This window comes from Ostrea edulis, chromosome 4 (assembly GCF_947568905.1).
Source record: "Ostrea edulis chromosome 4, xbOstEdul1.1, whole genome shotgun sequence".
Classification (NCBI taxonomy): Eukaryota; Metazoa; Mollusca; class Bivalvia; order Ostreida; family Ostreidae; genus Ostrea; species Ostrea edulis.
In genome coordinates this window covers 34,323,169-34,337,372 of record NC_079167.1, presented here as the reverse complement: position 1 = coordinate 34,337,372, position 14,204 = coordinate 34,323,169, and the positions used below count along the sequence as shown (strand labels likewise).

The following is a 14,204-nucleotide window of genomic DNA, read 5'->3' as shown; positions in this document are numbered from 1 at the left end:
TATTTTAACAATTTTTCAGCTGACTAGCTTAAATACTATGTAGAGTAACCATGCAGTCCGTGTTTTATTTGTTTGCAGCAATACAGGAAGTTTAGTACCTCTAAAACACAATATAAAGCCAAGTTCTTTGAGACAGCATTAGATGCTACACAGGACATTAATGACGGGTCCAAACTTCTAGTGGGAGGTAAGAAAATTGTGTTTTGGTAGTGACTAGAGAATCTAATACCAATAGTCAGTGTGGGAAACTAACTTTTCAATCCTGTAGATATTCGATCCACAATCTATAGACCACACCAAATTCCTAAAGACCGAAATAAAAACACTAACATTAGCACATGAAAACTAATTCCTGAAGATGCAAGATATATTGTGGAAAACCTTACAAATATTATGAACATTGATATGTCAGCTGTTTTAAGCATTCTAAAAGAACTGTTAAAGCTTTTGAAATATTGCATTTGGTGGATCCCCCATCTCCTTGCAGAAGAGGTACCATTGGAATCTGAGTTAGAATAGGTCCTTAGTACCGTATATACTCGCCTTTAAGTCGGTCCGCCTATAAGTCGGTTGTATGTTTTAGGGTTATTTTGTAGGAATTTGCCATTGACCCGCTTATAAGTCGGTACAATTTTTTGTCAGATTCGGTTGACAATTTCAAGTCAATGCTCTAGTGTATTTACCTATGTTTCAACAAATATTTTTAGAAATTGATAATTATGGTGTGCTCAATATCCAAGCCCTATGTGTTAGGGGTTTAAACGCAACCCTTGGTCTGTTATGGGCAATGATCCCTTGTTTATCTAAGCAATTATGGTCTCCTAATTACCAGTACCTGACACCGTGTTTACTTAGTGGCACGCGCCTTGCGAAAACTGTTACTGTGGGATTCCGGTATAATTCATTTTATCAACAATAGAGTTTTTAAGAGTCAAGAATGATGATCTAAATTATCTGTTAACAATATTCATTTTTTATGAAATATATTTCAGTCGGTATACATATGAATATTTCAATATTAAATCGGGTTCGTGATTCAATTTTACCGATAAACGATAGATGAGTTGAATTGAAAGTATTAGTTACGGGTAAATAATTTTTAACTAAACAAAAATATTTAAATACTTGTACTTTATACATGATTTTAAAATACATAAACAATACACTATGTCTAGATATTTGTGAACAATAATCATTTGTGTGGTAGTCCATGATAATCGTCGGAGTTGTTTAAAACAAACCCACTACATTACGCCTCCCAGAAAAATACCAATCTTCTTAGGACGCGCCTATAAGTCGGACATAGAGTTTTGGACCAAAAATTGACTCCCAAAAATCCGACTTATAGGCGAGTATATACAGTACCCCTTGTTTGTTGTAAGAGGTGACTAAATGGGATGGCCCTTTGGATGAGACCGCAAAATGCCCCATATGTGTCACAGCAGTTGTGGCACAATAAAAATCCTTCCCTGATCAAAGGCCGTAAGCACCGATGCTTGCATTGCCCTTAATTTTGCACCTCTTCGCCAGCAATGGTGGCGAATCCCATTGTCGGAAACCCTCGGTCGGTTGCACTTCTTTTACCTCCCTTGGGACACGACGTTGATATTTTCGCTGGAAGGTATGTCTCAGCTTCTTTATGCAATTGGTTGCTTTACCATTCCTTATTGCAATATTCAACAAATGAAAAAGCCCCCTATTTCCAGTGTTTGGGAGCATAGAAAAACATGGCTTTCAAAGCAAAGATTTAAACTAGTTACAAAGATTTCTGCGAGATGCTTTACAATTTTGTCAGTTTGTTTTGAAATCAATTTTATTCAAAATATAAACATACTAACAACTTATCTCTTTCCTCCTTCATCTGGTCCACTTTCATTACCATTGACTTGTTGAATTTGCATACCCGATTTGATTTATTTGTGCAAAGGCTGCACTCAAATGATGCATCTTTTGGGTGAAGGTTGAGGTACTATAGAGCATAGCTGTACTGTTCAGGTGAAGTTTGAGGACAGCCCTGTAACTCCAATCTTTGATAGCGGCGAAATTACATATCGAGTTGATTCTGTTCCATTCCCACGCCCCCCTCTTTTTGAAAATGGAATACTGTGATTTGAATAACTCATCCCTAGATTGTGAAACATTTTATTATGAAAAGGGGTGGGCAGAAACAAATCAATATAACATAGACTTTATATGACTTGGTCAGATTTCCTATATAGACAAATCGGTCTATTGCTGTTTTGATCGATATCGACCGACAATATTTTCTATAGACATTGTCTATCGGTCCTTCATTAATTTCTCACACTGTACTTACGTAGGATGCCTTTCCTTGTCTTTGATAGACTCTGATAGACCAAACTTTCTAAATACTGTGTTTGCATCATCATTCCACAGCTCTTATGTAGATAAAATGTTACTGTATAAATATGACATTTATGTCCACTAAATGCGTGGATCTGGGGACTTATGAAATTCATAAAAGAGGCATTTGATTCACATAAAATTATGTGTTGATCTGGTAACAATAAATCAATACCCGGTAAATCTTTTTTTCTGATTGGAAAAATCTTGGTTCAACATTTATTTGTTAGACATGTTAGACAGATTCAGGTATAGGATTAACAAGAGATAATGATGTGATGCATTTATTACAATTCTATTTGCAGGATTAATAGAGAAATATTAAAGGGTAAAATGAAACATGATTTATAAATCTGTAGAATTAATGCAAAAATAAGGGTAAAATTAAACATGATTTATAAATCTGCAGGGTTTGGCCTGTGTGGAATTCCAGAGAACTTGATAGCAGCCTTACTACACACAAAGGTCAAAGGTCTCACTGTGGTCAGCAATAATGCAGGAGTGGATAACTTTGGTCTTGGACTTTTGCTGCAGCAAAAACAGGTCAGTACTAGTCTCACAGTGAAAATAACATGGTCATGACTGCAGCAAAAACAGGTCAGTACTAGTCTCACAGTGAAAATAACATGGTCATGACTGCAGCAAAAACAGGTCAGTACTAGTCTCCCAGTGAAAATAACATGGTCATAACTTTTGAATGGATGGTGTTAGGGCTTTCATATTTCACATGTCTATTCCTTTTGATAAAACCTTTCTTGAGGGAACAAACTTTCTGACCTCCTGACCTTGACCTTTGAGTGTGATCTAGTTTCGAAAACATTAACCTTGGTGATGACTTTTGAATGATTAGTGCCAGGGTTTTCATATTTTACATGTGCATTCTTTGTGATAATTAAGACCTTTTTGTACTAAAATTTTTGACCTCATGCCCTTGGAGTTTGGCGATGTTCACAAGCACATCTTGTTTTCTATTAATTTACCTGTAATCATAAAAGGGAGTACATTCCAGTAAACATAGACTGCAGTGTGGTCATCACCAAACAATGAAAAGAGCAGATACTTGTTGTCGATTATAATTAAACTAAGGTAATTGATCCAATTATTTAACCTTTACCAGGAGGATGGCATGGACATTGTGTACCTTTCAATTAAAGATATCTTGGGCAATAAACATTTCTTAATGAATTTTTTCTCTTAGATATCGTATGTGGTAAAATCATAGTCTCAATTACCATACTAAAAATTCAAAAACTGAAAGAAAGTTTTCTTTCAATATGAGGTTATCGGTAATAAAGATTGAGATTGACGTTCAGAAAATATATACAACAAAAAAACCTCATAATCCTTGCTAGAAAATAGGTAATTTAAAAGTCGACAGACAATCTGATCAAGAATTCAGTCTGACCTATAAGAGGGTCAACATAAAATTCTTAAAAATTTAAAAAGAGAGGACGGTTTTAGACTTATAAAATGCGAGTATATATGGTATACTCTGTTGCATGTCCGTCTCCGAACTTTCACTGAGGTAAGACGGGTGGGAGTAGTTCCGCTCTGTTGCTCATTGTCCAGGTACTTGCATCTGTATAACGGTGTTGCTGTAGTACTTATGTCTGTAATGGCGTTGCTGTAGTACTTACGTCTGTATAACGGTGTTGCTGTAGTACTTACGTCTGTATAACGGTGTTGCTGTAGTACTTACGTCTGTATAACGGTGTTGCTGTAGTACTTACGTCTGTATAACGGTGTTGCTGTAGTACTTACGTCTATAACGGTGTTGCTGTAGTAGTTATGTCTATAACGGTGTTGCTGTAGTAGTTATGTCTATAATGGCGTTGCTGTAGTACTTACGTCTATAATGGCGTTGCTGTAGTACTTACGTCTGTATAACGGTGTTGCTGTAGTAGTTACGTCTGTATAACGGTGTTGCTGTAGTACTTACGTCTGTATAACGGTGTTGCTGTAGTACTTACGTCTGTATAACGGCGTTGCTGTAGTACTTACATCTGTATAACGGTGTTGCTGTAGTACTTACGTCTGTATAACGGTGTTGCTGTAGTAGTTATGTCTATAACGGTGTTGCTGTAGTAGTTATGTCTGTAATGGTGTTGCTGTAGTACTTATGTCTGTAATGGTGTTGCTGTAGTACTTATGTCTATAACGGCGTTGCTGTAGTACTTACGTCTGTATAACGGCGTTGCTGTAGTACTTACGTCTGTATAATGGTGTTGCTGTAGTAGTTATGTCTATAACGGTGTTGCTGTAGTAGTTATGTCTATAACGGCGTTGCTGTAGTACTTACGTCTGTATAACGGTGTTGCTGTAGTAGTTATGTCTATAACGGTGTTGCTGTAGTAGTTATGTCTGTAATGGTGTTGCTGTAGTACTTATGTCTGTAATGGTGTTGCTGTAGTACTTATGTCTATAACGGCGTTGCTGTAGTACTTACGTCTGTATAACGGTGTTGCTGTAGTACTTATGTCTATAACGGCGTTGCTGTAGTACTTACGTCTGTATAACGGCGTTGCTGTAGTACTTATGTCTGTAATGGCATTGCTGTAGTAGTTATGTCTGTAATGGTGTTGCTGTAGTACTTACGTCTGTATAACGGTGTTGCTGTAGTACTTATGTCTATAACGGCGTTGCTGTAGTACTTACGTCTGTATAACGGCGTTGCTGTAGTACTTATGTCTGTAATGGCATTGCTGTAGTAGTTATGTCTGTAATGGTGTTGCTGTAGTACTTACGTCTGTATAACGGTGTTGCTGTAGTAGTTATGTCTGTAATGGTGTTGCTGTAGTAGTTATGTCTGTAATGGTGTTGCTGTAGTACTTACGTCTGTATAACGGTGTTGCTGTAGTACTTATGTCTATAACGGCGTTGCTGTAGTACTTACGTCTGTATAACGGCGTTGCTGTAGTACTTATGTCTATAACGGTGTTGCTGTAGTAGTTATGTCTATAACGGTGTTGCTGTAGTACTTATGTCTATAACGGCGTTGCTGTAGTACTTACGTCTGTATAACGGCGTTGCTGTAGTACTTATGTCTATAACGGTGTTGCTGTAGTACTTATGTCTGTAATGGTGTTGCTGTAGTACTTATGTCTATAACGGTGTTGCTGTAGTAGTTATGTCTGTAATGGTGTTGCTGTAGTACTTACGTCTGTAATGGCATTGCTGTAGTACTTACGTCTGTAATGGTGTTGCTGTAGTACTTACGTCTATAATGGCGTTGCTGTAGTACTTACGTCTGTAATGGTGTTGCTGTAGTACTTACGTCTATAATGGCGTTGCTGTAGTACTTACGTCTGTAATGGTGTTGCTGTAGTACTTACGTCTGTAATGGTGTTGCTGTAGTACTTACGTCTGTAATGGTGTTGCTGTAGTACTTACGTCTGTAACGGCGTTGCTGAAGTACTTATGTCTGTAATGGCGTTGCTGTAGTACTTACGTCTGTAATGGCATTGCTGTAATACTTATGTCTGTAACGACGTTGCTGTAATTATGTAATAGATGACATGTTCACTTGTCTATTTAAATTGGTGCTTTTGCTGTTGTATTGTTAAAAAATAAAAGTGATGCAGCAACAGATTATAAATTGTTTAAAGGGACTGATTCACGATTTCCCCCAAAATCTTATTTTTCACTTTTAATGATCAAAATGTACTGTCTGATATGTTTTAAGAATTTCACATAAAAATTGAAATTATACATTATCACAGAAGTTCATTATTTGTTTTGTAAACAAAGATTGCGGTATGTTATTGTTTACAAAATTTTCAAAAGAAATGGATATCGATCATTACAACTTTCACATTTCAAGCATTCTTCGGGTAAAATGTGTCATCTAGAAGTCAGAATGTGCGACTATGCAAAATTAAGATGCTTTATATTACAAAATTAATATTTCAATTGTTTGTTTGTTTACATATAAAGACTCGAGTCTTTGTTTACATAACACATATTTAAGGCTAAAATATAGCTTTTATTCTTGCATTCAGAAAGTCAAAATTTTGGATGTCAACATTAAATGAGTTATACTTAATATTTAACATCAATAATAAAAAATATTTTGTTCAAAAATTGTGAACCAGTCCCTTTAACAGTCAAAAAGTAATTTTGTACTGTACTTTTTTCCTCGTAATTACTCAAAATATGTTATGCTTGTTTGAAAATGCATAGTAAAATGGCTATATCCCGGGATAATTCTAAATCTTGCTGTTTGCAATCATCAGAATGGGGTGTTATTGCTAAGATAACTATACAACACAATTCTGCTAATACACGCTTCCTGGTTAGAGACATTAATTTGAACATTTGTATATATCTATATATATATTATAGTATATTCAAATATTGTATATATGTATTTACATATTGGATGTATTGTATATATTTACATATTGTATATATTTATATATTGTATATATTTACACAGTATTGTATATATTTATATATTGTATATATACATGTGTATTTATTAGTGTCACTTAATCTACCTTGTATTTCAGATCAAGAGGATGATTTCATCCTATGTGGGGGAGAATGCTGAATTTGAGAGACAGTACTTGGAGGGGGAACTAGAGGTGGAACTTACACCCCAGGTAATAGATACCGATTGATTAATTGTTAGCCATCAGATTGATTAATCAATTGATAGATTGACCATATTTTCTCCACAACTTTGAAGAGGACATCGATTCCATAGAAAATGAATCTCTATGTGATAATTGACACATAACATGAAAGTGTCCTTCAATTTCTTTTTCCCAGTTTGTTATTAGATTGGTATTTGATAGAACAAACACAATGCTCAAACTTGGTGATTCACAGAATTCATGGTTATCTGCCCTTGAATATTTGTTGTGCATCAAAGTTCAATGTCTGACAAAAAACTAAATTCACATAGTTTTTACCCAGACTCCCTCCCTTTAAAACTAAATATGATGAATGTTGAAACTAATTGATTAAAAAGTAAAACCATACGATTATAAATAACACTCTGTATATTGTATATCTTTCTACTGTTTATTCACGAGTGAAAGTGTACATTAAAAATATCAAATATTCATTAAGATGTAATATTATTATGTGGTTTTTAACAATCGCTTGTCTTTTTTATTTTTCCACTAAAGTGTAATTGATATCGGATGACAGAAACTTATGGGAGATTTTATTCTCCCTCCCCCCAACTATTTTAATTTAGATTTTTATCCGACATCGATCTTTTGATCTCGCCCCTTAGATATTCACAATATTAGTTTGTAATCTATCCATATAAAATAGATTTTGGATTTTTATTTATTTTAGGGGACCTTAGCAGAGAGAATTCGTGCTGGTGGAGCAGGTATCCCAGCATTCTTTACTCCTACAGGATATGGCACACTGATTCAGGAGGGAGGGGCACCAGTCAAATACAATGCAGATAAATCTGTGGAAATTATCAGTGACCCAAGGGAGGTAAGTCTTGCAATCTGATTCCCAACATAACCCCTTGATCTAAGCTTGCCATATTCATTACTTAAATAAATGTGAATATTTGTGTGGGTAAATTTGCAGGGTTTTTTTTAAAAATAATAGGCTTATGTCAGTTATTAACATTCGCAATTAGTTTCTGTGGCAAGTTTATTTTGCATTTTTTCTCTTTAAAAATCATTAAGATTTCCCTTGTACAAACATTTCCAAATTCACATTGTATACAGGAGATTTTTTGCCCCATGTTTAATTTTACCCAGTTTGTTCTTATTAAAAGTTGGTAAAACTAAAACTAGATGAATTTGACATTCATTCATAAATTGATACTAGCATAAATATTTTTGGGTGAATTTGGAATGGGATGAAATCAATTTCAATACATCTAGATGATATATCCACTGTACTCTGTAAATCTAAATAGAATTTCCACAATTTAGAATTCCACAATTTTCTGGTCACAGTGGGTTGCTGGTTACACAATTCATCTTGTGACTGGGAAGTCATAGCAATGAACCCCACTTGTGCATAGACATAATTGGTTTTCGTTCGTCGTACGTTGTGCGTCGTATGTTAACAATTGAACATTTTTAACTTCTACTTGATAACTACCAGTCCAATTCTTTTCAAATTAGGTAGGGGGACATAAATTGTAAATTTCAGGACTCCTGCACCCCTGGGGCCCTAGGGACGGAGCAAAAACTGCCCAAAGTTGACCAATTTTCAGAAATCTTCTTCTCAAGAACCACACACATATAAGAAAAAACTAAATACATAGTGATGTATAGCAGGAAGGCCTCTACCAAAATTGTAAATTTCATGATCCCCAGGGTAGGGGTTCTGACCCCAGGGTAGGGCCAAACTTGGTATATAGTGTTTATGTGTAAAACACTAATATAACATCTTGTGTGAACAATAGAATTTTTTTTACTTCTTCTTGATAACTGTCATTCCAATTCTTTTCAAATTTAGTATGAAGCATCTTTGGAACAAGGGGGACATAAATTGTAAACTTCAGGATTCCTGCACCCCTGGGGCCATAGGTAGAGGCGGGACAAAAACTGCCCAAAATTTACCATTTTTCAAAAATCTTCTTCTCTAGAACCCCACATGTGTAAGAAAAACAAAATGCATAGTGATGTAGAGCAGGAAGGCCTCTACCAAAAATGTAAATTTCATGAGCCCTGGGGTAGGGGTTCTGGTCCCAGGGCGGGGCCAAACAGTGTTTATGTATAAAACACTTAAATAACATCTTTAGTATTATTGATATTAAATTGAAACTAAATGGATATTTAGAAAGAGCAGGTAGTCTGTTACCAAAATTGTAAATTTGATGATCCCCAGGGAAGGGGTTCTGACCCCAGGGTGGGGCCAAACTTAGTATATAGTATTTATGTGTAAATTTGCTGATACTGTATAAAATCTAAATGCATACTTAAGTAGGATTAGCAGAAAAAGATGTACAAAAAATGGTGAATTTCACAACCAGGGTTTTCACTCTAGGATGGGTCCAAATTAGTCCTATCTTTTAATGTTTGAATGTGAATATATACCGATTATATTATGTATAGCCTTTCATCAGTGTATGCACTTTTGAGGGCATTGAAGTTTTAAGAACACATCTTGTTTTATACTTTTGCTGAACATTAGAATTTAGCTTAGATATTCAGAACAGGAAATTTTTTCTAGATTTCATACCCCTTGGGAATAGTGATACTTTTTCACTAGTACTCAGGTGACCGATAAGGCCTTTGGGCCTCTTGTTCTTGATAACTATCATTGCAATTCTTTTCAAATTTAGTATGAAGCATCTTTGGAACAAGGGGTACATAAATTGTAAATTTCAGGATTCCTAGGGCCTTAGGGGCAGGGCAAAAACTGCCCAAAATTGACCAATTTTTAAAATCTTCTTTTCTACAACTGCATATGTTTAAGAAAAACTAAATGCATAGTGATGTAGAGCAGGAAGGCCTCTACCGAAATTGTAAATTTCATGATCCCCAAGTTAGGAGTTCTGACCCCAGGGTGAGGCCAAACTTGGTATATTGTATTTATGTGTAAAACACTTAAATAACATCTTCTTTAGTGTTATTAGTCCCCTACCGACGAATTCGAAGGGGACTTTAGGTTTGCGCTCCCCCGTCCGTCTGTCCGTTAGTCCAGTTTTCCGCACTTTTTTCTCTGTTCTTGCAGATATTTATTTGATATTTGGTACATTGCTTTGCCATAACAAGTTACAGATCAAGTTCGAATTTGGTCCCAGTCTGTTGATTTTTCACTTAGTTATGGTCCTTGGACTTAGAAAAATAGCGTGAATTATCAGCTTTCCGGACTTTTTTTGGTTGTGCCTGCAGATATTCATTTGATATTTGGTACATTACTTTGCCATATTAAGTTACAGATCAAGTTCGAATTTCGTCTCAGTCCGTTGATTTTTCATTAAGTTATGATCCCTTGGACTTATAAAAATAGTGTGAATTTTCAGTTTTCCGGACTTTTTTTGGTTATGCTAGCAGATATTTATTTGTTATATGGTACATTGCTTTGCCATAACAAGTTACAGATGAAGTTCGAATTTTGTCTCGGTCTGTTGATTTTTCATTAAGTGATGGCCCTTGGACTTAGAAAAATAGCATTAATTATCAGTTTTCCAGACTTTTTTTGGTTGTGCTTGCAGATGTTCATTTGATATATGGTACATTGCTTTGCCATAACAAGTTACAGATCAAGTTCGAATTTCATCTCAGTCCATTGATTTTTCATTAAGTTATGGCCCTGCATGGACTTAGAAAAATAGAATGAATTGTTAGTTTACATCCAAGTTTCTTATCTTTGTAGATAAGAGTACTACTTCTAGCATAGTAATACAACAATATAGCTAAATTATTCATGATCACCTACATGTCACAGTTTATTGACTTGGTTAAAGACCTAAACCCAATTATAAATTACTCTTTTTTTCCTGATCTAGTCTCTACTCGAATAGTAGTTGATTTCCTTTCCTGGTTCCCCAATTTTCCCTTTTACCATAAACTACATAATGAACTTTGAATACTGTTGTGATACAGTAATTTTTACAACCGGTAGGGGACTATGTATTGCCATTCAATACTCTCAGAATGCTTGTTGATACTAAATTGAAACTAAATGGATATTTAGAAAGAGCAGGTAGTCCTTTACCAAAATTGTAAATTTGATGATTCCCTGTTTAGGGTTTCTGATGCCAGGGTGGGGCCAAACTTAGTATATAGTATTTATGTATAAGTTTGCTGATACATGTACTGTATAAAATCTAAATGCATACTTAGGAATAACAAAATAAGATGTACAAAAAATGGTGAATTTCATAGCCCTTGGGAGCTAGTGATACTTTTTCACAGTGAGTACTCAGGTGACAGATAAGGCCTGTGGGAGTAGTAATACTTTTTCACTAGTACTCAGGCGATCGATAAGGCCTGTGGGTCTCTTGTTGGTGAAGACTTCAGGTCACTATTTATGAAGTGACAATGCTAGAATGGCACTGCATCCTCAGGGGGCAGTTGTTTAGCAGACATGTTGTAATCATCTGCTCCATTTTATTCCTGGGAATGGCCCAGATTTTTATATTTAATACTAAGAGACAAACACTTTTGAACAAGTGTGTGCTCTGCATTTGTTGTATGTGTTAAACAGCCAGTAAGATGCTTCGATTCCCAGCTCTTGTAAACCAGCAATGAAAAAAGTTTTAAATTTGTAGCAAGTGCAGCATGTACCCTCCATTTATTTAGCTCATTTCATTTGATTGACATAGCAATTTTCAAACATAAATAAAGGTTACAACCATTAGTATGGAGGTTTCAGATATCCACATGATTGAGGCTGTATCCCAGGAGGAACTCCCTGTTGATTTTGATAAATTTTCACAAAGATTATATTAAAAATTCTGCAAACATCAAAACATTTGTGGCATTGCAACTGAAAATACAACTTTCTGTTTGATATGCTAATGCTTTTTTATGATCTAGAAATTTTATACCAAAGAAATTTTCACATGTTAATTAAGTATTGTAAACAGTTTTAAAATGATTTACAAGGGTTGTAAAATACTTAGATTATTTGTTTTGAAGAAAAAACTACATGATTAATTGCCTCGGGACAAATCTACCTTTAGCTGCATGGCCCTTAATATAATGCAGGAGTCAATACATTGTTGTGTCTACAAAGATGTAATTTTATTTTTATCAGTTTATCTACCGTGACAGACGGCCAACACTTTATTTAGTAGTGACTGTATTCAACAACTAGCTTATTATACTTAACCATGAAATATTCATAGCCGACAAATAATATATGCAATAAAGACACAACTTTCACTATCAGATTTTTATTTTGGGACGTTGTTGAGTCGTGGATGTTAGGGTAATCTGATAGGTGTAGAGCGAGACAGAGTGTTATACTTTAGACCCTGATCATTTCTTATATATGCTGTGTATGTATGTAGGTTTTAACAAGTGCCATTTAATATATGCATGCACACCAGGATTTTGTAGGCTATGGACAGCTTAAGGAGATAAGACAAACTATTGGATTAAACGGTGGATTTAAAATTAGAATTGTGAAACCCACTATTGATTAGTACATGTAGTGGTTGATTAACATTGTGATGTTCTAGCTTTGTAAGGGAGATATTCATTGATATGGAACACGTCTTAACCCGCTGGAGTGCCTCAAAGTCAAGCTCGAGTGACTCACAATGTAGTGTGTCCTAATCATTGACAAATTCCCAGTCGAGAAAGAAAATTTAGACAAGGAATTTCCCACAAAGTGAAAGTCTTAGAATACCAGAAGTAACATACCCAAGTCAACCTGACCAACTAATGTAACTGACGGAGTGTTCACTGTGTTGAGATACTGGATAGGACATGGATTGTTGTAATCAACAGGTGATTTAGATCATTTACCTGGACATGTTCTGTGTGTGTTTACTATGAGATTTGGATATCTAATGAGCATTTTTAAGATAGAGCAGTTTGTTCATTAAGGGATATATACCTGACATATTGACTAGTTGTGAGGATTAAACAAACAGGGATATAAAATGACCATTCGGGACCGGTTACCGGAGTTTGAAGCCAAGCGTGATCAGTATGAGAGAGAAAGCATGCGGGGAAAGAAAGACAAGAAGTCCAAAAAGGAAGAGGAGGACCTTTCCTTACCAGGGTTCCTGGATAAAGTGAAGGGGATGGAGGGTAAACTGGCCCTGCTCAAAGCAGACGTCAGCGAACTAAAAAAACTGCAGAACACTTTGTACTGTGCTCCAAAAGTGTCAGAGGCAGACATTCAGAAGATGGAAAATTTAGCCGACCAAATTCTCTCCAGTTCCATCACCATTAGGAAAGAAATTGAACTTTTGTCGTCTGCTGGCTCAGACCCAAAGTCACAGAAAAAAGGACTAATTCTGTCTAACGCTGAGCAGCGTGTACAGAACCTGCAGGTGGACAGGCTTTCTCATGAGCTGAGAACTACCATGAATGATTTCAGAAGTAGCCAGGCTAGCTATCTAGAGAGAACTAGGGCTAGACTTAACAAACAGAGGCAAATAATAGGTGATCCACAATATGATGTGAACACAAACTCAGTAAACTTGGACTTGAATTTTCAGAATGCCAATGCCTTTGTAGATCCCTATTTCCTGGAATCTCAGAAAGCAATTTCAGAATTGCAGGACATCCAGGAGAGGGAACGTGAACTTAGTGACCTTGAGAGTCAGATCCATGAGGTCAATATGTTGTTTAAGGAAATGCATGGACTTGTACAAGATCAGGGCAAAACGATAGACAGCATAGAGAAACACGTGGAAGACGCGGCCAATGATGTCCAGAGTGGGAATAAGCAGCTGGACGAGGCCAAGAAGCACCAGTGTGCTGCTAGGAAGAAAAAAATCATCTGTTTTTCCATCTTAATAATTGTCATCATCATCGTTGGTATAATCATTGCTGTGACTCTATCTAATAACGAATGAAAAACACTCATCATTCACAACACGGCATGAGTCATGAAAGATTGACTGAAAAGCATCATATTTAAAATGATATCAATGGAGCGACAATAAAGTTTTACAATGAGTATCCAATTTATTTTTAAAAGAACAAGATTTGAATTGTTACTCCCAAAGGGAGTTGTATAGTGAGATGTTACTCCCAAAGGGAGGTGTAAAGTGAGATGTTACTCCCAAAGGGAGGTGTAAAGTGAGATAAGAAGATGTAGGAGTCACCTTAAAAGGACATTAGTACGATTTACTTGTTAGTTGTGCTAGTTAATTCGGTACTATTCTGTTATCAGTATCTTCTGCTATATCTACACTCTATACAATGACACAAACAATGTTATCT

The 14,204-nt window shown here is 35.7% G+C and overlaps 2 protein-coding genes across 2 annotated transcripts in view; both read left to right on the top strand.

Moving 5' to 3' along the window:
- The window catches only part of LOC125668646 (succinyl-CoA:3-ketoacid coenzyme A transferase 1, mitochondrial-like), a 28,377-nt gene that overhangs the window by 660 nt on the left and 13,513 nt on the right, over positions 1–14,204 (top strand). Inside the window, exons 2-5 of the mRNA XM_048902964.2 lie at positions 79–187; positions 2,774–2,907; positions 6,873–6,965; positions 7,672–7,821. Of these exons, the coding sequence (XP_048758921.2) occupies positions 79–187; positions 2,774–2,907; positions 6,873–6,965; positions 7,672–7,821 (486 nt within the window). The remainder of the gene's footprint in view (positions 1–78; positions 188–2,773; positions 2,908–6,872; positions 6,966–7,671; positions 7,822–14,204) is intronic.
- LOC125668648 (syntaxin-1A-like) lies at positions 8,307–13,938 on the top strand. The gene has a single exon (XM_048902966.2). The coding sequence runs from the start codon at positions 12,911–12,913 to the stop codon at positions 13,832–13,834; it is 924 nt and encodes a 307-aa protein (XP_048758923.1). The 5' UTR covers positions 8,307–12,910; the 3' UTR covers positions 13,835–13,938.

Bases quoted from the DNA above. Each gene is read 5' to 3' on its own strand.
- LOC125668648 (XM_048902966.2), top strand. From the start codon at position 12,911: ATGACCATTCGGGACCGGTTACCGGAGTTTGAAGCCAAGCGTGATCAG.